This window comes from Seriola aureovittata, chromosome 1 (genome assembly GCF_021018895.1).
Source record: "Seriola aureovittata isolate HTS-2021-v1 ecotype China chromosome 1, ASM2101889v1, whole genome shotgun sequence".
Lineage (NCBI taxonomy): Eukaryota > Metazoa > Chordata > Actinopteri > Carangiformes > Carangidae > Seriola > Seriola aureovittata.
The window spans coordinates 21,499,005-21,526,759 of record NC_079364.1 but is presented as its reverse complement, the minus strand read 5'-3'; the positions used below and the strand labels follow the sequence as shown (position 1 = coordinate 21,526,759).

Genomic DNA, 27,755 nt, shown 5'->3' with positions numbered 1-27,755 from the left:
GACGGAGAACGCAAATGTTTGGGATTAAAAGAGATATAAAGGTATGTAAATAAGAAAAATAAATAAAAAAAGCTGTGATAAGCTGTGAAAACAGGTTATCACAACCCATAGTAATGTTTTATTGTTAGCAGCTGGAGTAATTCTGATGGTACAAAGGAGGAAGTCAGGTGACGTAGCATAAAGAGCAACGAATTCCACGTCAGGAGGAGACTGGGTTTGATGGACATGGGAGAACGTTGTTTGTTTCCCATTTCAAACTGATCAGCATTGTTTCTTTTATCCATGACTGTTCCACAACCTTAACTGCATGTTTATTGTTGTAGCCATGACAACAAAGTAGTTAACAAAGTAGTTATTACCCAACCACATTGATTTTTGTCACTGTGGGGTCACGAAGTCAGGAGATGCTCCTATTGGTCGTGTAAGGGCGTAGAGACAAAATGGCTTATATGGTTGTTTAGGTTGGAAGACTTGTTGAAATTTCTATAAAATTAGGTTACCTAAATTTCCTCTTCCCTGAATTGCAACCATCATTAATATATGTGAACAAATCTGCAGGAGAGAAAATCTGTAAATTTGAATCAAGAATGACATATCCCATGATCCTCCCTTAAATGCATATGTATGAGAAAGGAGCACTGCATTAATAAATGAAGTGTGACTGATGACAGAAAACTTGAGCTTCCTTAAATGAAGGAAAGTGTCTGAAATTAGCCACAAACGGCTTCGTAAGTCTGTCTCTTGCAAAAATTAGCACATTATAATTATCTCTCACAAATCAAAGTACTCATTTAAGAAAACATAGGGGTTGAGGTTGTGGTGTGAGGAAAAGGTGTGTACGGACAGTTTAGTGAAGCAAGGAGGGCCTGTGAACTCTGTTAACTCCGACACAGAGAAACCCCCTGCAGGGAGAGCGAAAACTAAATTAATAAGTGTAAACAGGGACTTCACAGCCTGGCAATGAGTCACGAAGCAAACGATGTTGCCTGCCACACACACGCACGCACACAAACACACACACACACACAAACACACACACACACAAACACAGGAATGGGCATACACTATACATGCAGGTAAAAAGACATGAATTCATATATATATTATATATTCATATGCACAAAGTTTTATAAATATACTCAAAACCAAATAGAGACACACCCACTTACACATCAACATAACGCGAACATTAAAGCACATGGGCACACTGAACGCACATGAGCAGAAGTTAAAAGCGTGTGCTCAGACCCGCAGTAAAGAGCACGGCTCTACATGAACTGATCTGAGTCCTCTTGTATCCCCCTCTGTGTCTGCATGTCTCCCTCGAGACCCTCACATCATTCTGAATGTGCTAAAAAGATAGAGTGTCAAGGTGTTAAGAGGATGAGCTGGAGAAAGTGTTGCAGAAATAGATGGGTTGTGAAATTGAGATGGTATTACATTTGAATGTTCTCGTACTCTATTTAATAGTCGAGAGGACCAGTGAGATTTGCTGTTTTTCTTTAATTTGCATCTTATTTCTCCCTTTCGCACATTTTCATTCACTTCCATACTGACGCTCACCCTCTCCTTTCTTTCTTCTTTTTTTTTTTTTCTTTCTCTTTCTGGTCGCTCTCTAATGCACACATAAAAACTTGGAGGTAAAAACCTTGAAATTAAATTAAAGTTTAACAACATTTAAGAAGTCCTAACCTGCCACTTAATGTAACCCATTATTTTAACACTGTCAGCATAACAATTTGCAGCAACTATTTATCAGCGCTATTTCAGTTGCCACGGCTCACTCAACATTAAATGCCATTAAGTCAGCGGTTATAACAGAGTACCCTGGGAGGAATGGAAAGATAGAGAGAGAGGGAGAGAGAAAGAGAGAAGCACAAGTGGAAACAACGGCAGACTGAGGGATGAGAAAGAAAGAAGAGGAAGAAATGGGAAGAGACTGGGGAAAGAATACTGGGAGTGAGATGAGGATACCAGCAGAAAGACAGAGGACAAAGGGAGAGTGAACAAGCGAGAGGTAGAGTGAGAGTTTTCAGAGAGCTTAAGCATGCAACCTAATGTGCATCTTAGGAAGGCCAGTGTTCATTTTGCATCTCCCTGAAGAGTCTTAGTTAATAAGGTAAGCAGCCAAGTCCTAAAGTAGGAGGGGAATTAGCTATTCATCCGCACAAAAGCAAGCTGGCAGACCCTGCATTCCCTCTCTTTGAGTGTCTCTCTCACTCACTCACTCACTCACTCACTCACTCACTCACACACACACACACACACACACACACACACACACACACACACACACACAAACACACAAACACACACACACACACACACACAACACACACACACACACACACACACACACACACACGAACGCCAACCCCCAGCCAGATGTGTATAATTCACTGTTATCCTTCCTGTCTTCTGACTGAAGACCAGTAATCTGTGAATAGATGTTTAAAAAGAAACAAGAAGATGGGATCTGGGACAGTTAGAAGGGGTTTGGTTGGGGTCAGCAGTAAAGCCTGAAATTTAAGGTATAAAAATCAGTCATGATGTTGTTCATTACTGATTGGTCTTAGCATTAGTCTGTAGGTTTATTGGCACACTATTATAATGTAATGGTAATGTAATTGTAATGGAACAGCTGTCTGTAGATGTATGTGTTATGTGTCACTTAAATATCATATTTGTATAATCATATTTACATATAATAAAACACGATGCATGTATACATTAGCATACATAAAATAAATTAAAATAAGTGTATATTATCTCCTGAAATCTCCATTTTTATTTTGTAGTCTGGCTTAATAACTACTTAAAGGCAACATAAGAGTTGAGGTTTATGAGGTTATTCCAGTACATGTTTATTCTAAAGTCCAGTTTGTGACTAATTTAACACCCTCAGAGTTGTGAAAATGAAGTCACATCAATGCAAAGCCAAAGTCATTTTAGGACAAGCTAAAACATGAAAATACCATGTATTCTCTTAACTGCCTCTGGATTTAATTCTGGCTAAAATGAAAAGACCTTGGTATCGGAAGACTGGTTTTGTGATGTTGTTGTTATAAGAGCAGGAGTAAACACATTGTTATCTGTCTCCAAGCTAAAATCCTTCTGTGACAGTAATTTAACTGTATGCGGGAAGTATAAAAAGATGGTCACGCCTTCTAACCTCTAGTTCTGTGAACACAGGCGTAGCCCTCTAATGGGGCGTTTTTGAGCTGTCCACACATCTTCACATCTCTGCGGAGTGGAAAGTTGAAAATAAGGCCTGTGTTTGATAGGACTGAGCTATGTGACCTGACAAAAGAAGGAGACAAGACAGCTATTCTTGAGAATGAGCAAGAAGAGAAACAACAATATAAGATATGAAAAGGAGGGAAAACCGAAAAAGGCAGTTCATGGGAGCAAATTGGATGAACAAATTTTTAAAATCCAAATGAAATTTCAGAGTTCAGAGTTTTATGTGTATTTGGTCTTTTTTCTTCATTTTGTTTTACTGAAATGATTTTGAGAAGTGCGCACTGCAGAACCTTGTTTACTGTGAGAAGAGAAGAGAAGAAAGAAAGAAGCTGCCGCGGCTTTGTTCATTCAGTGCAGGTCGCCATTGATTGACAGCACACGCCTGACACTCACTAAGCTCATAAAGCTCCATGTTTACTTAAATGGACTTGCGTATGTGTGTTCTTGTCTTCACAAGTTGTGAGCCTGTTCAGTCGAGGCGAAACTAAACTTACAAACAAAGGCAGGTGATTTAAGTTTGCTTTACGCCAGACTGATCAATGTCAGTCTCATGAGTGTTTTCTAAACAAAAGTGGTGAGTCCAACATGTACCTCTCTGATCTGTGTGTGTGTGTGTGTGTGTGTGTGTGTGTGTGTGTGTGTGTGTGTGTGTGTGTGTGTGGACGCATGTAAATATGTGCAGTTCTGTGCATGTGTTTGAGTGGGAACAATTTACCTTTCGGACAATAATCGAGTAGCCTATGATACGGTCTGTGGCTTCAGGATCTCTCTGTGTCCACTGCAGATTGTAGGAATAGTTGTTACCTTTCAGAATCCGGACTGGGTTGGGTGTGTCAAAGTAAAACTCAGCATTGTAGGGTTGTGCTGTGGTATAGGGGGAGGAGAGAGAGAGAGAACAAAATATCACTGATAAATAACAGTGAAGAAGATAACTGTCTCGTCTTGAATATGTTTATAATCTACAGATAGATAGATAGACTAAATTGTCTAAATTTCACTCACCAGAGACATTAAATGTGCATGTTGATGTTCCTGCAGTATTGCTGACTCGGCACTCATAAGAGCCGTTGTTGGTAGGTTCCAGCTTGAACTTCAGCTCTGGCGTCTCCTTAAGGTCCGGCATCGGCATTCGAATGAAATCGCCATTACGGAACCAGCGGATGTCTGTCAGACGTGCCGGGTTGGACCGTAGGACCGTACACCGCAGGGTCACCATCTGATAGTTCCTGGAACGCATGTCCTGGAAGACTGGGTCCAATATGGGAGGATCTGTGGGGAACAACAGAACTCAAGATATTAGACAAACTTTCTTTGAGATTAAAGCATAGCGAACAGGTGAATCCATGTAAAACCCCCATCATCCATAAATCCATTTTGAAATCTATTTCCATGACAAAGGAAAAGATGGAGATAAACTAAAGCAGATAAGTCTGAGAGGGAGTTTTGAGCTCAGAGATGTGGACAATGGAAATGGAGTGCAGTGATGTATGTTCATCACCATCATCCACATCTCATCTCGTCTGCCTCGTCATCTTTTTTCTTTTCTGCGGCGTAAATTCCTTCGCATCATTAGAAAACATTGTTTTTTGACAAATCCAGACAGACACAGAGCAAGTGTTATTGCCACGAGGGATCAGGCATTTCAACGAGGAAGAAACCCATTCCCTGCTGCTAACCCATCCTAACCAGCTGTAATTAACCTGTCAGCAGCCGTGTGTGTCTCTGAGGTTAATGACTGACTAGCTGCTGTTGCCCTGGGGTCAGCCAAGACGCAACACAGCCAAATTACTCTGCCACAAATCACCAGCCAGCTATAGTTCACCCCTGGCTAATCATGTAGATAATAGACAAGATGCTAATGGTGGTATTGCTGTACTAACGGTGATGAGATCTGGTGTTAAAGCCCCTAGAGGTGAGGCAGCACGACTCAAGTCCCTTATGAATCAAGTATATCAGACACAGATGTGTAATTATATTCTAATCTATGTTATGCCTGTAATTCAGACAGATAGGGACACAGACTGGCTACAGTGAGGAGGAGAGAAAGAAACAGAGACACAAAGATAACATGAGCAGGGGAGAATACTGAAACAGAGATGCTCTTACTGTGCTTGATACAATGTGGAAATCTCTGGGCAGAATTAACCATCCCAGGGGAGAAGAAACTAATAGCAATAACAGGAATTTTCGGAAAGAAATATGAATAACAAATCATTATGATGCTCCAGCACTTGATAGTAGAGGAAATCATAGCCAGTGAACATAGACTACCCCTGTGCTGATATCTTTAAACATTTTGTTTGACATTGATGGTCATCATTGTATTTTTTTCAAAGTATTTAATTTAATGTTTTCTTTTTTATATATGTTTTCTTTTGATATTTGTATAGTAGTTTTATTATCAGTTTGGTAGTTTTGCACTTACCCAAAGAATAGTGCTATATAAAATAAAGTTTGACTGGTTGATACTCATTCTTTATGTCTTTTTCTAATGGGAACTAGCCCACTGTCATTTTAATTTTTAGGAGTCAACCACAACAGTATATGGCATTAACATTTCAGATAGTCAAAGTTAATCAAATCCCCAACAACTGTAAACCATAACATACTGTAGTTAATACTGTCAAGTGAAGCTTCTTTTGAAATCTGAAGCTCTTGCAAAAATCAATCTATCCTCTCTGCGAATCAAGCTTTTAATCGTTGTTTTTTGCTACAGGCGCGGGTATACACAGCCAAACCGATCCTTTGTTTGGAATCACAGTTTACCATTCTGTGCTTGTACTCCAGTCAGGGGAACATGAGTAGGCACCTGCATGCTAAAGAGATTGGAAACAACCATAACATTTAACTTCTAGGCTTCTACGTTCTGTGTTTGTTTTTAGTCAATATTCTCAGCATGCGGACGCAACATCCAAACTTTTCCTACTTTCTTGCTCGTGTGACCAAAACGGATATTTCCTGCTGGGTGTCCAGTCATTATTATGCCTTTGACCTCTTGGAACCACTGGGTAGGTACTTCCTGCAGCCACAGCAGCACCATGTGATAAAGTTGAGCGATGGGTGAGCAGTCAAAGGTCACACTGTAATCATATGGACTGATTAGTGTATGGTCACAAACCCTGCTCGTGCTTATAGACACACATGCGCATACCGATGGCTATCTGACTTTGGAAACAGGTGGCAAGGGTAAAGAAAAACAGACAAACTGTGGAGCAGCGGTGATAGCAGTAGGGGACGAGGGAGGGTAGAGAGGAGGTGTGTTGTGAGCTGGTTTGTGAGCAGTTTATAAATCATCCAATCCCCAGTAGAATTTGGTGGACAAGTTATTACATTCCCTTACCCGACCATGAGTATTCACTTTGACAATTATGTAAGTTTCTCAGCAGTAGGTTTCAACTTTTTCAAGTCATTGGGTTGCTTCAATTTCTCACTCAACTTTTCAAATCTCTGGAGCATTGTTTTTGCATTTATTTGCTCCTTATTCGGGAAAAACAGCAACACGCTGCAATGTTTCATAGTCAGGAGACCATAATCCATGTAAACACGCCATTGCTATCTGTCTTATTGAATGCAAAATGGATTCCATCCGGGAATGCAACACTGACCAAGCCAAACATTTACAGTACACAAAGGGAAAATCAATTTACATGAGAAGAAGGGTGGGTGGTTGTGTGTGTGTGTGTGGGGGTGTGTGTGTGTGTGCATGTGTGTGTGTGTGCGTGTGTATGTGTGTGTGTGTGTGTGTAAGGTGGGATAAAGGGAGAGAGAAAGTGCTCTTAAAGAAGCAGACAATGAGGAAGACGAATGATGGGGGAAGTGTGGTGTGAAAGTGAGAGAAGTCGATGATTGAGTATGGGAGGTGGGGAGGGAATGAGAGAATGCAGGATGCAGAAAAGGAATGACAAGACAGAGAGAGGTCCTCTCTCATGGCCAGCAGTTAGCTGATTGATGATGATGAGAATGGCAATGAGGAAGAACAGCCACCTCTCTGGGAGGGAAAGTGGGCAAGTAAAGAAAAGGATACAAGGCAAAAAGAGGAAGCAGGGGAGGCAAGAGTGGCAGGAATCTGCGTATCCACTTAATTATAGCTGCCATAAAAAATGATGGCATCCTTCCCTCACATCGATCAGTGGTGCTAAATGGAAGGCGGCAAAACAAACCCGATAAAATAAACAAATGGAGTAAAATGGGGCATAAAGAATGGCAGTGAGAGGAGAGAAGAGGAATGATCTGTTTTCCCACACTTTTGTTGGCTGTAAATACACAGAAATCTCTCGTACTTCATGGTGTTTCTCTATCTACCAACCTGTTTCTCTTTTTCCCCAGTCACACACAAGTTCTTTCATACCATCCTCACCATACCCTGTTTCTCTCTCTCTCGCTCTCTCTCTCTCTCAGTCCTGCTCATGTATCTGTCTCGTCTCACTGTTTCTTTCTCTGTCCAGAGTGGGGTGGCCACCTGGGCCATTAATCAGAGTTGGCCAGTGTGGACAGCAGAGCTCACAGAGTGTTGCCCTTCCCACCCTGTCTGCATTAGCAAGCTCGGTAAATCTTTCTTTCTTGAGGAGAGGAGAGGAGAGGAGAGGAGAGGAGAGGAGAGGAGAGGAGAGGAGAGGAGAGGAGAGGAGAGGAGAGGAGAGGAGAGGAGAGGAGAGGAGATTAGAGGAGAGGAGAGGAGAGGAGAGGAGATTAGAGGAGAGGAGAGGAGAGGAGAGGAGAGGAGAATATGCTGATTTGGGCCTGTATTTATCAACCATGTCAGAGTGAGAAATTGGTCCTAACTGGCCAAATATTCTCAGGCAAATGCTTACTTGGTCCTGCTTTTAAGCACAGGAGGAAAATCACTTAATAAAAAACATTTAGTGACTTTAGTGATTCTGTTCAGGATATATACTCATAACTGCTCCATCCACAGAGATAAACAATTTGCTCACACTTTCGCTTGATCGGCATATAAATTATTATATGCTGCTACAACTGTAGGACCTCAAAACATGTACTGTTTGCATCCTTATGTTTTTCTTTAACCTTCTACATTTCATTGCTGTGATTAATAGCAGCCTTTTTAACTTGACCTTGTACACAGGGCACACTGGGAGTGTGTTGAAAGGGCTGAATTGGATTCCTGTTAAAATAAAATTACTGATTTGAATCAAACACTTACCAATGCAACGATACACTGCTGTGCAAGAGGGCATGCTTCAGCCTAAACAGTACATTAGTGACTCACCTAACAACATTTTAAGCTAATGGATGTTTGAGGTTTTGAGTAAACAGCATGTTTATGACTACACTCACAACAGATCTGTTTCTCTTTTTGACTGTTTTTAATTAATAAGCTATTAAAAACCATGGATACAAAGCTGACACACCTAAATTCAGTTCAGAACTGATCAAACCTCTTGGATGAGCGCCAAAGAAACTTCAATACCTGAATTTAACAGCAGTGGCATGTAACTGCAAGCTGTTGTTACATAAGTTTTTTTATATTGATATGATGATTTGCTGATTTTGCCCCCCCGATGTGCTAATACAAACGGAGAGCATCCAGTTGGGGTAGAAATTTTAACGGATCTGTGAAGGTATTCTTGGGTTGAGGATGTATTTGTAACCTCCTGCTACCCATGCATATACAACTGTCCTGAGCAAAAGAAATGGGATTTTACTATAAAATACAAGGCAAATTATTGGAAAGTTGTGAAGTTCTATAGCCCAGCAACCACACAGCATGCACCTGCAGCTTTAGGTGAGAAGCGATTTTGTCTGGTTTGATTAAATAAACGAGGAGTTTACAATGTGATTATCTAAGGTGATAGGGTCTCATGACATTTTCTCAGCTTGCTCAGTTTTATGGAACTATATGAAGGGAGCTGTGCAAGTAAGTCAGTAAAAATCTTGAAAGTGTGTGTTAACCAGACAGATCCTATCCATTTATCAAAATTCATCCTCAGGGAGTTTAACGATGACAGGCAGACCCCACTGGAGTGCTCACAAAGGGGAAAGGGCAGGCTTTTAAGATATCAGCCTTTAAGCTGTAGAGGTGTGTCCTTGTTTCCTCAAAATCTCCTTTTTCACACTCTTTACATTACCATACATTACCGTAGCTGTCTTTACGGCTTAGTTTTGAGTAAAGTGTGAAGATTATGCCGTTACTGAGGGTGGGGAAAAAGAAAAGTGCAGTGATTTGATGGATCTCTGATATTACCGTAGCAACAAAGACAGACTTTGTATACACAAAGGTGCCATTAGAAAGAACTGTACTCAAAAGTGAAACTTTTTGTAAATTGTTGTATGCCGAGTTCCCAGGTGGAAATAATCTGATCCAAACTTACACTGCACATTGAGTTGGACCTGTGCCTCTCTGCGTTTGATGTTAAGCCCGTTGTATGGAGCAGTCTGGCACCGATACGTCCCCATCATGTCCCGGCTGACATTTCTTAGCCTCAAGCGGCCATCGGGCGTCTCCACCACAGTCTGCCCTGATGGCATCAGCAGGTCCTTCTCTGTCCGTGACCATAGTATAGGTGGACGTGGTTTGCCATCCACCACTAAGCACACCAGCTCAGCATTACCTCTCTCTCGCACAATGACCATCTGACCTCCTGACGGGACCGACAGCACCGGAGGAGAGACTAGAAGAAAAAGAAGGAAAGAGAAAGAGGTAAACGAATATTAAGAAAAGCTTTTATCTCTTACTTCTACATAAGTTAAAAGAAACAGGAATAATGTATTTGAAAAGTATGAATTTTCTTGCAATGACACAAACTGCTGCAGCAGTACAAATAAATATATAAATATAATATAATTTAAGAATTATACTATTAAAATATAAATACTTATGTATATAAGCTAAAAGAAAACCTTTTCTGAGGAAAAGTGGTTTCACTATCACTGTTCTGAATGGTGTCGGTAGATGAATCTATGATTAAGTGCACACGAAAAGTACAATGGAATGGAAAAGAATATGTTCTTATATAACAAGTCGGGAGGTGGACATGAGTTTGAAATTACAGATGGTGCGAGCAGAGAAATTGTATAACGGAGCCAGATGGAGAATAAAAATATATGAAAGAAAAATTACATTTACAAGGCTCCTTTCACTGGACGATCACACATTCTCAATGCAACGAGGAGACATTAAAAAGATTACTGCTCAGTATTAAGAACTAACATTACGCCACAGTGATTCTCAAATTCTCTGTGTAACAAGGGGACAAGGTGTGTACAGAACAGAAAGGGGAAAAGGCAAAGTATTGTATTAAGGTTCTCCTTTTTTTTTTCAAAGGTCAAACTACCATTTGGGTGTAGGAAAAAAAATAAAAATATTCAAACTGTAATGACGTAATCAGATTCAAAGATTTACAGTGTACAAGCACAACAGGCTGCGCCTTGTACACGAGTGGTAGTTATTCCAAAAATGTACTGTCCATCTAACCTTTGTACAGTGGCTGGGAGAGCAACAAGCACATCCTGGTCGGGTTCATCACTTTTTTGTTTCCCCTGAAAAAAACTCCCATTGTCATCTGTGCTACTTGCAGGGCATTTGTCTATTTGGTTGTGTTGTGAGTATTCATCAAATTGATAGATGTTTTCTTCTCTGCTAGTACTTCGTCTATTTGCATTCGCTTTTTCTTAAGCTGCAGTGCGTCAAGGTCCACCGTACCTTTGTATGGCCCGTTGCACATTAAACAAAGCTGCTGTTGTTGTCTTTACTAACAGACAATGGGGAGAACGTTCAAGTCAGGCTGAACAGTCAATCATGAAACCAAACAAATAGTTACAGTAAATACATGCGCTCATTTACAGCCCACTGGATTATTGTACGTAGTATTGAAAAATTTATCAACCAGAGAATTAAGTTTTTTATTTTGACAGCGTAAATTAGTTGTTTCACTATAGCTTCATGGAAATTTGCCTCAGTCTGACAGAGATAGATAATAAATAAATAATTTAAATCCCACCACTGTTCTGAGAGATGTTGACATCCACACGGAGCTCCGGGACCCTGCTGCCTGGGAAGTTCGCCACACAGCTGTAGGTAGCCAAGTCTCTGAACTTCATGTCCACAATCTCCAAGCTGCTGGTGCCGGGTGCCATGTCGGGGTCGCTGCGCAGCAGGATCAGGCTATCCGAGTTGAAGACAGGTGCACCGTTCTTGTACCAGGTGTAGTTGACCTTGTCCTGTGGGGTGGCGTCGACGTGGCACGACAGCTTGAGGTCCCGACCCATTTGGATGGTCTCGCTGTCCTTGTTGGAGTCTGGTGTAATTTGGTAGGTCAGGTTGCCCATCGCTGTGTGTGGTGGGAGAGGGATGAAGAAGAAGAGAGGGGAAAGGGTTAAATATATGATGCAGTGTTGGAGACTGGTTGTGGTGAAGTCCTAAAAAACAATGTTTGGAGGAGGAATGTTACCAGCAAAACATTATCATTTAGAAATGACTGGGAAATGATAAAAAAAATAATGGAAGAATTGATAAAGAATAACATCATTTTGTTTGGATATTTTCTACTTTGAACAGTTTTACGGTAATGGCATTAAACCCAGAAAGTCCTCACTGAAGTGCTGGAGCAGTGATTACTGTAAATTGTCGATTTGATTGAATTATGATGTTTGAGTGCCAACGATGACTATGTGTGTCCCTTTTCCCAGCTGTAGACGATTGTATGTGTTTATCATTCTTTTTGACCTTTGTTTTATTTTAAAATTCAGTTTCAGCGTCACATATTTATGTATCTCATGCCAATAAAGTTTGTAAGAGTTTGTTGAAAAAAGGAATAAATACTCAAAGTAATTGAAAAGAACTTTTAGGATAGACATCAAAAATAAGGAACTGGTTGTGTAGTGTGCGAGTGAGGGAGAGTGAGAAAGTAAAAAAAAAATGCGATTACAAGAAAACAGTGGATGGAGGAGGGGCGAGATGGCCAGACTGGTAGATGAGTGTCTGACATAGCATGTGAGGCATGAGGAGGGGGCAGCATGACAAAAAGAAACCAAAGGAAAAGGAAATTGGAGAAGAAAGAGAGAGAGAAAGAGAGAGGAAGAAGCAAATTGTGAAGGAGGGAGAGACAAAAGGAGCCTGATACAGAATAAAATAACAGGGGGATAAGGAGGAGGGGGGGGAACAAAATCAAGGACAAAGAGTAACTCTCACACTGTCACATTTAATTTTCAGTTTCAAAGGCTGCGTTTCCCCAACAGATTTCCATGTTGAATACAAAACAGCTCTCTGTTTCCCCACCAAGGGGAGAGACAGGCTGCGAGGAGGAGAGGAGGGCTTGATTTAAACTTCTTTTGAGCTTGTTAACAAGATGCTTGGGTGGAGCCATGGATATGAGGCAGTGACCATATGGTTAACACAATCCTGCAACTTTACCTGCTTAGCGTGGAGAGGATGCTGTGTGCACCTTAATGTGAATGTGCGATCTGCCTATCTGACAACTTCTGTCCCCATGCACTCACTGAACACACGTGTGTGTGTGTGTGTGTGTGTGTGTGTGTGCGTGTGTGTGTGTGTGTGTGTGTGTGTGTGTGTGTGTGTGTGTGTGGGTGTGCCCGTCTCAGTCAATGTCTTGCCACCTGTGCTGGTGTGACGATGCGTTCAGGCCCATTAAGCTAACAGGAGAAACCCATCCAGCATACGTTCTCTACTGTGTTAACTAACAGAAGAGACTGTCGCTAATTGCTTCCACTCCAGTCTAACTAATTGGAGTGAATAAAGATGATTAAAGGGCCTAAAAATAGCCGGAGGGGAGGGAGAGTGGAAGGCTTCTGTTTTAACGGCAGGGGAATTAGAAAAAGAGCGATACTTAACCCGCCTATTCTGACAAGATTCACATCAGCTCTCTCTAATGATGGATCAACTGCTCGCGTGTCACACACCACACAGACACATACTATATACTCTCTCTCTCACACACACACTCACTCACACACACACACACACACACACACACACACACACACACACACACACACACACGAATATATTCGCACACATTCACATGCATAGTCTTATTGAAGCTAAGAACGGACATTTTAAGTAGGGAAACTTCAAGTGTGTGGTTGAAATAGGCATGCAGTGGAGTGATGCAAAGGAAAAATACTAAATGTTTAATCAAATATATTCAAGAATACTGAGGTATTTATCATGTGTGTGCACGCGCGCGTGTGTGTAATTGCTTTGTCAAAAATAATGAAAAACAATCCGAATCTGCTTTTATAAGCTGTCTATTGTTCCTTCAATTACTAAAATGAAAGAACGGTCACAACATAAATAAATCTAAAATTGCACACATTATTTCTAGTTTCAGAGATGCTAAATAAGGAATCTAAGTTATTATGGATCAAGCATTTTTAATCCAAACCAAGCTGGGGGGGGGGGGGGGGGGGTACTTGCTATCCACCACAAGGGTTCACCAGTAAATCTTCCACCTCCGGCCCTTCTCTCCCTTGGGAACAAACACACACATGCGTTACTTACTCCTGACAACCAGATTGACGTTCTTGCGCGCAGGGTTGCCCACATTGTTGACAGCCGAGCAGTTGTAGAAGCCCGCGTCGGCCGGCGTGACCGCCCGCAAAATCAGTGTTGGCCCTCGAACTTGCGCGCTGAGGGGAAGCGGACCGGGGTAACGCGACCACGTCACAGTGGGGAGGGGGAAACCTGCAGTCACCTCGCAGGTTAAGAGCACATCCTGCCCGGGATCCACCACCACCGTGTCGTTGACAGACAGCCGGATCATTGGGGGAGCTGGAGAGGGGGCAGACACAGGGGAGGAAGAGAGAACAGAGGATTACAAGTGCAAATCAATTTTTCTGTCGTTACACAGAACAGAACCAAGTTGTTTTTCTTGTGCCTTGCAACTGTTATACAGCAGTGGTAGTTACAGATGTTGAAACGTACAGATGTTGAAGTCTGACAGTAATAATGTTAACTGTCTATGCACCTGTCACATCTAGATGCTAATCAAGGCTTCCCAGTGAGGTTGCAGGATGGTTACAGGATTTTGCATGCAAGTGATGACATTATTTAAAAGTGAGAATGGGAGTGTTGTAGTGTTATGTTAATGTGTGTGTGTGTGTGTGTGTGCGCGTGCATATAAAAGTGTGTGGCATCACACATTGTCTCACTCTGGAAGGAATTTTTCCACTATGAGGGTCAAATTTTATTACTGGTTTGACATCCTGGTCTTTAAACACCACAGCTACTGATACTGGTAAATGTATTTACTTGGTGTCCAACACAATCCTTGTTTTAATGGCCAAAGTAAAGGCCGGTGGGGGTTAAAATATATATTTACATAAATTGGTATAAATGCATTATGAACATGATGAACTCCCATACACTCAGAACCACTTATGGATATTCAGTGGAAGGAAGTTCCAGATGTCTATAGAGGATCGCCGCTTCACTGTGTAAATCTCAAGACACACAGGCAATCAAATCAGCACACAGTAGCCGTTTGTTCTGAATGCAAATATGATGTAGTGTGTAAACATGAGTGTATTTGTTTCTCACTGTGTGTTAGTGCTTGTGAGCCGTTGTGCATTCATGCGAGGCTGTTTGAATTTCCAGTCTTTTCTCAGCACACAGCAATCAGTAAACCAAAGGTAATTCATGTCCCGGTTCCCCTGATCTCATATCGCCCGTATCTTCCCCAAGCCACTGCGTCCATTTCCTATGACTGACCTAACAGGAAAAGTACAAGATGACCCAAAATGCAACTGCAGAGGCAAAAAAAAAAAAAAAAAAATCCTGTTGCCAGACAGAGATCGATTGAAACCCAGCAGTTTCAAAATACAAAAAAAAAGAAAAAAAAAAGAGAGAGCAGAGGGAGCGAGAGGCACACTGACGGGGGAAGAAGAGAATAAAATACAGGGCTAAAGCAGGAAAGGGGGAAAGGGCAAAATGAAAAAGAGGATATTAATCATCTAAGAGGATGTTTGGAGAGAGGGGGGAAAGAAACGCATCTACAGTGACAGTGGACTGATAACTACATGGGCTCAACATGGGCTTATACAGTGTGTATGTAGGTAGGCAATTGTTTTGCTAACATGTTATCCCAAACAGGGATCTGCATGTCAAGTGTCAGTTCAAAATGTAGCAACTTCTCTTTTATAAAAAAAAGACAAAACTAAAAATACATCCATCTTTTACCTAACCTGCTATAGGAGAGAAAAAGCTTGTACTGGCAGGTGGCCAGTAGTAGTTTAGTAGACTAAATGGTAGTTTCATGGCTATAATAATTCCTGTGTGTGCTGTTAAGAACGTATTTGTAAAACAAGGCTCCCTGTGTGGTCACTATTATACTGTTTCATATGGAGCATCGAACAGGGCTTCCCTGCAGTCTAATGATGGTAAAATATGTGTTCCACATGGATATACTGTCTGAGTCAACGTAAATCTGAGCACTTTTTAAAGTACTCAAAAATCTCCCGATCACATAGGTGGCACTACCTGCAACATCTTGTAATAGGTTTTTCCATATCTTGCCAGAGGGCGTAAATGGGGTGACGGGAAGTTAACGTTGAGAGAAATGAGTTTGTGACCAAAATGTCACCTATTTAAATCCCACGAGTGGCTACAAAAATCTTGTTGGTGGAGTAAAATAGAAAGGTCCCCCCTCCCTCATCAACTACAGCAAAAAACACCCTGGGGCAAAGCAGTCAAGCCCCAGTTTCTCTACTGGAGCTGCTTCACTGGCTATGAATTACTAACCTGTGGTTGTACTGCTGAGCTCTCTTGTGCAAATCTGGGTATGTATATGTGTGACTCTCCCGCTCTTAGTAACTATTTGGCTAAGTTATAAGAGTAAAAAGAGAGAAAATAACAAGGTCATTCTATTCTCTTTGTTCCAGTCAACCTGAATCTCCGGATTACGTATGTATTCTTTATTAAGATGCCATGTCACATAGGATGGTAATTTTCTTTTGTTTGTTTTTCTATAGCAGCCCTGTAAGGGTTTTATGTTATTATATTCTGTATTGTTGAGCAGATGGAAGCATAATGAAATATTACAAGAAAGTGTTTCCAGGGTCATTTAGAGATAAAATAAAAAACAAACAATAAACTTACAGTTTCCTCCCAGTTATTCTGTAAATGAATTCATTTGCTTCATATATGCTCCTCGTTTGGAGAGTTTATCTCCTCTAGGCACAAAAACTAAAGAACACACAACACACACACACACACACACACACACACACACACACACACACACAGCAGTGGTAAACACCTATTTTATTTGCCAATGTGAATTTATTCCAATTCAGCGGATGAAGAAAGATGAAAGAGGCTTACACTCTCTAATAGGTTTAGATGCTTGTAAAAAAAATAAACAAATCCAACCTCAGAGTCTGAACCGGATGAACCTACAATAACCTGACTAAAGAATTACCTGCAGCAGTATGTCATCTGTCATCTGGCCCAGTCACCTCTTTCTACCATTAGCAACACTTGCATGGTGCTTAGGAAAATAAAATAGGGTCTTGGCAATACTGTACACTTCCATGCCATCTCTTATATATTTACCACTTAGAAGTGGTCGAAAGAGAAAGTATCCCATTGTAGAGAAGTCAGCCCTTTTCACAGTTGACTCTAGAGGTGGAACTAACTGGGCCTGTGATACAATATGAAATTTTGTATGGCTTTTTTTTCCTTTAATAACAACAGTAACACATTGAGTGTCATTGTGGGTCCTGACAGATTCTAAGTGTTGGATCTTGTGTGACCTGGTCAGCAGATAGGGAGGCAGTTGTAAAGTCAGTTACTTCCTTCCTTTCTAAATCCAACTATATTCTATTTATAGTTATTAGGGATCAATGTATGATGGATTGTTTACCATGGGACATACTGTGTTGCTGAACAATTCAAGAAACATATTTAAGGTTTTAAATATTTATATTTGAGCATTTTGATGTAGCATACTCCAATGTTTTTATTTTCTATTTTTAATGGGCTCTAGAGGACAAGATTGGAGGAGAATCCGGGATTTTATCAACCTGAGAGAGAGTTAAATCTTCAGTTAGAGACTGACCCCACCGAGTACAGGAAGTAATTCATTCCTCTAATAGACTTTACGCAGTACATCCTCTCATCTAATCTCTTTTTTAACAGATTGCAATCGCTGTAATGAAAGAGGTGCACAGAGGTTCGGCAAACCAGTTTACCGATGCATGTTTCTGCTAATACAGGAATGCGCACAAAGCTGTGCACACACACACACAGGCTTGCGCTCTCTAAAATGGATGACAAAAATGTTCATGCGAAGACACACACATACACACACACACACAGACACACTAATGGGATCTCTCTTTAGCTAATCTCAGTAGTGATGGCTCTCAAACTGACAAGAAATTTCACTGGTGTAACAACTGTAATCAGCACATAAATAGCACTGTCCACTCCAATTGTATCACAGCACTAGGAAAGTAAAACCCTGTAGGTCTGAAGAGCTTTGTAAGTATTAAATGACCCTCAATGGAAACCGTTTTGCTTGGTAATTTGCCTGTTTGTTAAATACAGTGGAATAAAGAATCGGGGCGATTGGGGATATATTGTTACACAGCTCTATATGTTGTCATAACTGGTATTTTAACGCTCGGTACATCAAAGAGACTCTACATGTTGCTCATGTGGCTTTCCTCTGAGTGCACTCATGTCATAAAGACTGGAGATTGGCCACAGTAAATGTTAGCGTGTGTCTATTTGTTTTAGCCTGGCAATGGACCTGTTCAGGAACTGTCGCTGCCTCCTGTCTGATGTCACGAATACTAAAGAAGACTCAATCCCCCCATGGCCCTAGAAGAATTAAGCCACCAAGCCCCCAAAGGCATTCACTATAGTATGTTGTTTGACTACCTTACACATGAGCGTACTGATGATTACACACAGAATGCAAAGATGTGAAGACAAGCAAAAGCCTTATGTCTGATAAGTGAGGATTCCAGTATATCTATAGATAACAACTGCTGATTACACTGATTGGTTTCTCCTTGGTGGATTTGAAGATTACTGAAATCCGGTATGTATTCTTGCTTGTAATAAAACTGAGTTATTCTTCTAAATAAAACATGTTTTTTTTGTTTGTCTTTTTTTTTTATTCCATTCTTGTGTCTTCTATATCATATCAGATGAAGCACATTTGAAAAATAATGCAAGGATGGAGGATGAACTACGGCCACAGAAGTTTAGATAGCAGCAGAGGAAGAAATGACACTCGATCAATGAGAAAATTAATCGAAAACCCATTGTGAGAAAGACCCGTCGTGCTTGAGAAGAATTACAACCTACAGTACAGAGCTGGTCAAACTCAGAGGGGATTGAACAGCTGTGTCCTAATTGAATGCATGCATGATGTCAAGCACACACAAGTTATTTAGACTGAAAAGAGGCACCTGTGGTCTTGGTGTCATAAAGATGTCTTTCTTTTCAAGGTCACACATGTGGACTCGTGGATCTGATTATCAGCTCTCCATCACATGAATGCCCACCACAAACACATACTTTATCATTTTCTACAGACCACTGAAAAGTAGTAATTTGCGCAACAAATAAATAAACAACCAAATAAATGAAATGTGTAATCCCAAGAACAGAAAAGGGCACTACAGAGAGAAAGGGAAGAGGGGAAAAAAAAACATAAGAGAGAACACTATGAGTGAAGCGAGGGAGGAGGAACCGGGGATTTGAGAATTATAGCTTCAATTTCCTGGGGATGTGTGGGTGATGGCAACGGTAGGATCAGCCAGTGCTCTTCCCAAAGTAAAGGGATTTATGTGCGGCACAACGGTTTACAACCAGGTAACAAATGCCTCTCTCTTCCACACTCACACTTTCTTACTCCCCATATTCCTTAGCTCTCTGTCAGTTTGTCACATCTGTATCTTCAACATCTGTCTTTTTACCTTCCCTTGCCTCTGACTTGCTTTCTCTCTCACTGTCATGCCCTGTTACATGACTTAATTCAGCTATGAAGTACAGGGAGAGGGGTTAATAGGGGCAAATAAAAGTTGTAGTTGTGTTTGTGTTTTGCACCCAGGAACAGTGGTTGTCATTCTCTTGACTACATCAGTCAAAAATACGGCCGACTAGCAACCAAAAAGTTCCTGTTGATTCTTGTTGTCAACAGGAGTTTATGTTCCAGGGGTGATTTAGAAAAAGGAAGGACTGTTGGTTATTACCTCTATACCTCTATAGACATAAGACCCTGAAGCAAGGTGAGGACCTCAACCTGAGTGATTAAAGTCCAGTGGTCAACCAGAAATCATGAACTGAAATCAAAACATTTAAACAAGTATCAGAACCAGTAACAGACTAAAAATGAAAACAGAGTACATTTAAAAATTAGGCTATTTGAGAAAAAATGCAGGAAAAAATGCTTGTCTTGGCAAGAAGATCGTGCATTCATATATGTATGTGTGTGTATTCTTAGCTCTTTATACTCAGCATGAGTGTGTCTGTTTGACTTTATGTTAATGCACTTATCAGATATAGTACAAGCAAGTACTTGCAAATTTAACAAAAGAAACTACAGCCCTGCTTTGTCATGCATTTTCAGGTGCAGAAAGTCAAACACAACAGTTTGATTGGTGAACTAAATTCAATGTAAAAATTTGTCAGTTTTAAGGCAGCATTTTTAGGTCAGGGTGAACTATTTAATCCAAACCCTGGACAGGAGTGCATTAGGACATAGTTTAAACTTGCAGATTGTGATCAGAGTGTTGCCAGTTTAAACACAAAAATGCGATTCTATCTATTTGGACTGGACTTGAGGTGGTGAAGAAATGTTAGAGATGATTAACCAACAGCCACAGCACCAAGAGACATGTTTTTGTTAAATATCTAAACTTGAACATTTGTATAGAAATTAAGAAAACATAAACAAACAGTATGCGCTGTAAACAACAGCTTTAAATAAATCTTTGGTGTTTTAGATAATGATCAATGTGTGTTTTTTCTTGTCTTGCTCTTTTTTCTGTTATTTTCTCTAATTCTCTCTGTTCTCCACATAACCACTGTCAGACATAGATTACAGCCTTACATAAACCTGACTGCAAAGATGCACTACAATATCCTCCCATGGAGGTTTTATAGTACTAAGGGTTATTGCAGATTGTCCATTGATCTTAAGCTTTTCAAGGGGGGAGTCATACACAGTAGGATTTGCCACCTATTGATCTAATCATATATATCACACACTTGTACAACTGTCATATTATTGTGAAGGTATACTATAGTAAGAGTTACAGTAATCAATAAAAGACTGAATCATCTTGCCCATACTCGAGATGAACTGGCTAACTCCATCTGCTCAATGGTTGTCAGCAGCTTTAAATCTTTGTGTGTTAGTGTGCGTTAGTGTGTGTTCTCGTGTGTTAGTGTGTGTTCTTGTAGCATTGTTTCATTTCGCTGTGTTTCAGCATTTTGTCACATTTATATCAACAGATCACAAGAAAAAAATCTTCAGTTTTGCCAATGTATCACCTCTGTTGACACTTAGAGCTGCACGATGAAGAGTTTTTCCAAGTCCATCAAAGGCACAGCATTTAGAAAGTCTCTGACCTATATTAACTAGAAATCGTTTAACTAAACCTCGCAGTTTTTTATGTAGATCAGCTCATTTTCACTGTATCATTTCACTACAGATTGGGAAAGATTAATTATTTCCCTTATGGTAAAAGTTAAAAAATGTTTTTTTACAAGTACTCTATTATCTACTTAAAGGCCACTAGTGGTGGTGGTGTTCAGGCTTTTGCTCAGAATGAAAAGCGAAAGATTATGCACTCATTTGTGGCTTATAAGAAGATATGAAGAGGAAAAAAAAAGTGTGAGGCATGACATTGCAACTGATTGGTTAATTGACTTTTTCATATTTATTTCCTCATGCACATTTTCCTTCTCCTTTAGGCCAAACAATATGTGACGCAACCCAAAGTCCACATTCAGTTATGGTGGAAGTTAATCTAATGCAATCTAATGTTTTGTTCCATCCCTACACATGTCTGGGCCTTATTCCATTACCCTCTTCACCCCTGTACTCCACCGCTTTAAATAACATGTCAAGCTCCGGAGCATTGCCCCCATGTTCTTTTTTATGAGCGGCGGGGGAAGAGGATTTGGCGGCTGTCGGCAGTTACTGGAGGGCACAAGCCCCATACTCAAATCCCAGGCTGAGATTATGATATAAAAATCTATCAATCCACTCGTCCCAGCACGGTGAATCAGCGGTGATGGCATGACCTAGTTGGATGAATCTAATCCGAGCAGTGACTGACACTGCAAGGACAAAAAGGGAGCTCAGTGGGGAATAACAAAATACACTCATTAGATAAATATTATAGAGGATAAAAAACAAAGCGGAAACTCATTGTTTGTTTTCCCTCTTTGCAATCTCTCTATCTCTGTGTCCATCTGTCAATTTCTCGCCCTGTCTTTGCCCTCCATGTATCTATTTCCTTTTATCTGTTTTCTATCTCTTTTGTAATTTTCTTTCTCTTCAGTGTTTCCCCGTCTGTCACTCTTGTCATTTCATTGTTGTTTTGGAGATCTGAGACTAGAGAGGTGATTTTCTGAGATAACAACATTATGCTTATGCTTGTCTGAAAAGGGTTTGTTATTTGTGTATTGTGGCTGGATTTATTTAAATTCATAAACCTGGATTACTTTATTCCCACTTTGCCTTTTTATCCCTTCACTGTGTGATGTCTCTCAGAGTGTTGTGGCTGGAATATGTTTAGGTTGACCACAATTTACTAACCACCTTAACTTATATATATAATATATCCTTACAGCAGGTTTTCAGAGGTAGTAGTCAACTATTAGAAATCTTTACTATCAAATTAATTGAAGTTCCTTATAGTATTAGATACATTGTCAATGGGTTGCAATAGGAAATCCATGCACAGTGTGAGACTTACAAAAATTAGCGATGCTGAGCATTTTTGTTGGTTTTTTCCTTTTTGTTTTTTTTGCGTTTTTTCTTTTTTTCTGTTATTCTTCAATTTGTATATTCAAATTTCAAAACACAAATATTTCTGACTTTGCATATGTATCCATTTCTAGTGTGGGAACATGTTTGTATTCCAGGCTTTTCTTCCGTAACTATAACTTCTATGTCACTATATAACACATTCTCATGACGCCTGCTCCCTGGCTGGTTTGGCACACCCTCAAACGAACCTACTCGGAGCAAAGGCCTTGCAAAGACTTTGGTTTAGTTTTAGTCGGTTGCCATGTTGAGAAGACGCTTTTATTTTTTTCCTCTGTGTCAATGTTAATTCCCTTTGTACACAAATAACCAACAGTGCAGGTTTACTATACAGTCCTTTGGTGACAGCAGAATAACATTTTACCAGCATTATCTTTATTATTTCCTGACATCAGAAGTTTTCCTGACCTGCACAGTGCACACTAGCTTGCTACCGTGTCTACATGTTAACTCAGGTGTGCGCTGAAGTATCCAGGCTTCTTCCCTTCATCCTCTTCTGACGACAACATCATTCAATTCAAATGTTATTTCTGGAAATATTTTCATCTTCGCAAAGTTTGTTACAATCTAAGATAGATAAAGACTGTTAATGTAACTCTAATTAATGATTAAGCGGAGTGATACATATAGTTAAAAGTCCCAGTGCTATTATACTCTATATCAGCACTCATGGAATGCCTCTCGTCCAATCAAATTATTACTTGGTGGGAAGTAACTGTTGTATGATGAGGTTTACTTTAGAAAATGTGTGTATGAAGTGAGAAAAACTGCAAAATAATACACAGAAATTTCCTGAACTGCAGCTTCGTCCATCCTGTTCTGCAACAGTCTGCTCATGCCATTGGTTACCTGAACTCTGGGGAGCAGGTTAATAGGTACACACACACACACACACACACACACACACACACACACACACACACACACACACACACACACACACACACACACACACACACACACACACACACACACACACACACACACACACACACACACACACACACACACACACTAAGTACTAAGCACTAAGCACTAAGCACTAAGCACTGAGGAGTGTGTTTTCTGTTACTCTGTGAGGCTGTGAGGTCCAGACAGATTGACTGTTCTGGCAAGTCTCTTAGCCATTATGCCAGCACCAGGCAGACACTTATTGTTGTGGAGGTTGTGTGTCTTTGTGTATTTATGTCTGTGTGTGTGTGTGTGTGTGTGTGTGTGTGTGTGTGTGTGTGTGTTGACTAGGCCGTGGGGATAGAATTGATCTCAGCCACAGGAATCCAAAAGGGGATGAGAGGAAGACAGAGAGAATGAGAGTGAGGAACACCTATCACACAGTAGGAGCATTAAGACCTGTTTGTTTCACCTTCCTGCCTCTTGATTTTGACCTCCTGTGAGTTTTACTGACTGTTTCACAGAAAAAAAAAGTTAATGAATCAAGGTATATCTCACACACACACACACACACACACACTTAGTCACCCTTAATCTGCATTAGGATTTAAAATCCACGTTTTAGTCCTTTTTTTGTTCCATTTTGGTCTCTCTCTTTATTAAAGACATTTCTCTTTCATCATAATCCATTTACTATCCATTTTCTATCTCTGGTCCTATGTGGTGTTTGCTCTAATTAATAACATGTCACTGAGCCACAGTACATTCACCTGAGCCTGATTCATTAGTGTTGCTCTTTTTCCCAGAGTATTTCAGCAAGCCGTGTCCATCTTTCATTTTCTATCTGATTTATTCTGAGGCTTTCATTTCCTCCTCTTTCTATATCTGTCTGCAACCACCTCTTTCTCGTGCTCAGTCTTTCACAGAGATGCTTCCTCTCCTCTTGACATCATATCACAGAGTTTGTTCAGTGAGTTTTTTTATTTTTATTTTTTTATCTTCCCCACCTCCAGCTCGCTTTAGCCGGCTCCCCTGGAAACTTTATCTCTTATCTGAAAGAGGCCTTATTGCTCCATTGATAACCTTTCCTTCAAATAAAAAATACAAATAAAAAAGTCATGTAAACTTGTGGCCATCATAAAAACATAACAAAAAAGAACCCTTATCTCTTTCCTCTTAAGTGTGTGACTGAGATATCAACAGAGGTAACATTAATGCCATTAAAAAGATAATGCACTAACTTTTCTATTTTGTCTTCTTAACTATTTGTTGATCCACACAGATTTTAAAATAATATTTATACAGGAGTGAATGAACTAGATCCTTTACTTAAGTAAATGTTCTGATAATGCTGTGTAAAAAGACTCCCTTACAAGGTAAAGAACTACAATTAAAATGTTCCATAAGTAAAAGTATCTTAGTATATGTAATACAAATTTAAAAGAAATAAAAAAATACTTAAAGTATCAAAGGTAAAAGTACTCAAGGCAGAAATGTTCTCTGTTTATCATGCATGAGCAGCATTTTACTGTTGTAGTTCAGGTGCAGCCAATTTTAACTAACAATTTTATTTTACATTGGCTGCAACTAAAGATTACTTTCATTATTGATTACTTTTGGTAACTATTTCCTCAATCAATCAATTGATTATTTGGCTTATAAATGTTAATAATGAGCAAACCCTCAATTTTGAGAGGCTGGACCCATGAAATGTTTGGAAAAAATGTAACATTTAAACAGTTATTAAATACTTCACTGCTGAACAACTAATGGATTATTGACTAATCATAGGGTGGTTCATCTATCACAATGCATCATATTTTATAAGCTTTCATATGTTTCGTATGCAAGACGTTAATTGGTAAAGTAATTAGTAACTATAGCTGATTAAATAGATGCAGTGCAGTAAAATGTATGTTATTTTCCTCTGAAATGTGTGGAGTGGAGGTGTAAAATGCATGGAAGGAAAATACTTAGTAGTAGTACAAGTACCTCCAGTTCAAGTGACTTGAGGAAATGCACTTAGTTATATTCCACATCTGTATTTAATGAAGAACACTGTGTTCAGGAGATTTTTTAAATTGTATATAATAGCCATGCTCAAGGAAAATTTCATGTTAAAGGAATAGTTCTACATTTTGAATGAGAAGATCACTTCCACTCTCATGTCTGTATGGTCAATATGAAACTACCACCAAGGTTATGTGCTGGACTATTTCTTTGGACTATTGACCCTCAACAACTTGCTATTAAAACACTTTGTTTTGTTTTTTTTAGAAGGATTAAATAAACATGATATGATGTGTTAATTACTGAGCTTTAGAGGTGCTAGTAGGTGGACATTGATCAGAGTTGTTTCCCACATCTTTTTTTCTTCTAAGCTAAGCTAACAGGCTGCTGGCTGTGGCTTCATATTTAACTGAGAGATATGGGAGTGGCATCGATCTTTTCATCTTTCTCCAGGCAAGAAAGCTAAAACAGTGTATTACCCAAAATGTCAAACTATTGCTTAAAGGGAGTATTAATCTTTCAGTTTTACAACCAGTTTGGAGATTTAAAGACGTTATGTTTTCCACATAAGACTGTTTTTCTAACCTCCAGCCTTTCAGTTAAAGCACTTATTACAACTTCGCTGTTTCCACATTTTCGGTTTATATTTATTCAGGCCCTCTGACCGTGAGAAAGACAGGATTTAGACACCAAGCCTTGAACAGTCCTTGAATCTTCAAATGGTTCTTGAGCATGTAGAAAACAAATAGTACTCTCAGTTTATAGGAAAAATGTTTCATTAAGATTGACAAAAAAGGACCTTTCAACTGAATACACTCACAGGACAGAAATAATTTAAATATGACTGATAAAAGGGCTGAAAAACACTTGTACAAAAACTATGAAGCACAGAACTACCTAGCAACAATAATTCCTGCTGGCATTTAGAAAATGCAGCAAGAAGAAATGGAGAAAATAAATACAATGAAAAAGAGGTAAAAAACTGAACAAGCAGGGGGTTTTCCCTTGTGGTGTATCAGTCTGACCATAACAGTCCTGACAGGGTTGTCAACAGCAACAATGTTGTTGTAAGTAACAGAGTTGCCGGGCGGTGGCGTGGAGATGGACAGAGCGGCATGGAGTGAATTGGAGATAACAGGGAGTGTGACAACTGAATTACAGCTGACGGCCCTGAGATGAGCTCTCAACAACAGAAAAACAAGACAGATAGACAGTATAACACGCTGGGAGGCAGGCAAGGAGATGGAAAGACTGAGAGCAAATTTGAGTGGAAAGTCAAAGGGCAGAAGAAAAACCCATGTGAAGAATGGAAGATGAAAGAAAGAGAGAGAGAGAGAGAGAGGGATTAAAGGAAGTGAGAAAATGAGAGGATGAAAGGAGGATGCTATTTCCTGAACAAGTGAATATGGGGGACATTTTAACAATGAGAGAAAGAGACAGGCAGCAAAAGATTCCTGAGCCAAGACACAGCAAGCGTGCGGAGAGAAGTCAGATGAGATGAAAGACTCAGAGAGTGCAAAAGTCAAAGTAAGGAAAAACTGTTGCTTTTGTGAAGGCATGTGCATGTCCTTTGTTTCTGGAAAACAATCAAATAACTTACTGGTAGCATTTGTGAGCCTGAAAGTGACCGACTTATCTTCGATGTTACACACATTGCGCACGGACACCTGGCAGGTGTAATCAGCAAAGTCCTTGGGTCTTAGGTTTTTCAGCTTCAGCACCTTGGTCTCACCCTAGACGGGACAAAACACACACACGACAACATCATGCTACAACACCACAGTTTAAAAAAAATCTTTACAACATAATCCTTTAGGTAACTAATATGAAGCACACATATTAATCTAAACATAAATCTAATATTATCACATCTCCATTGCGTAATACATAACATTATATCAGTGAAAGGGCTCAAAGCTTTTTTATTTTAGTCTTTTCTAAACTGGGTTGTAATCTTGCGTAAAAGTCACTTCAATTTTTGATGAGCCGCAGTGTGATAAACAGGGTCAACGACACACTGAGTTGAAAACACACACACATGCATGAACGCACACGCACACACACACACACACACACACACACACACACACACACACACACACTCCCAAATACAAACATACTGTGTTTGTATGATGCCCTGATTATCAGCAGAAGCATCTATCATCTACATATGGAGTAATATGAATGATGAATTTCAAATTGCTTTTGCATGAGACCATCAGGAAAATGGGAATCATCTGATTGTCAGTACAAAAAAAAAAAAAAAGAAAAAAAAAGCTGAATACATTCATCCTCTCTTGGACTATTCATGAAAATACTGCATGTATCTTTCTCTGGGCTCCTCATGGAGACGCACATCGCTGATGATTTTTCATATCGAGGCTTTATGTCTGTCAGCCTGCTTCACTAGGTGATGTGCTAACGCTGTCTTAGGCATTCCTGAGAAGAGCTCTGCTGGCTGGCTAATTGAACTCTAGGGGCTCTGCTTTGTGGCTGACTGATGCTTTGATAAGTGGAGAAAAGGGGGAGCCGTTGTTTGAAGGCAACAATTGTGCACTCAAGCTGTGAGATCAGGCTGGGGGACTGTTTGTTTAGTTATTTAGTTAGCTTGCTGGCTAT

At 40.0% G+C, this 27,755-nt stretch overlaps 1 protein-coding gene across 2 annotated transcripts in view; it reads right to left on the bottom strand.

The window, feature by feature from the left end:
* Positions 1 to 27,755, bottom strand: part of LOC130167450 (MAM domain-containing glycosylphosphatidylinositol anchor protein 1) — a 184,345-nt gene that overhangs the window by 36,186 nt on the left and 120,404 nt on the right. For both annotated transcript variants that reach the window (XM_056373664.1, XM_056373673.1), the window contains exons 6-11: positions 26,737 to 26,869; positions 13,724 to 13,993; positions 11,205 to 11,534; positions 9,576 to 9,875; positions 4,246 to 4,512; positions 3,959 to 4,107 (exon numbers count right to left, since the gene is read on the bottom strand). In XM_056373664.1, the coding sequence (XP_056229639.1) occupies positions 3,959 to 4,107; positions 4,246 to 4,512; positions 9,576 to 9,875; positions 11,205 to 11,534; positions 13,724 to 13,993; positions 26,737 to 26,869 (1,449 nt within the window). The remainder of the gene's footprint in view (positions 1 to 3,958; positions 4,108 to 4,245; positions 4,513 to 9,575; positions 9,876 to 11,204; positions 11,535 to 13,723; positions 13,994 to 26,736; positions 26,870 to 27,755) is intronic.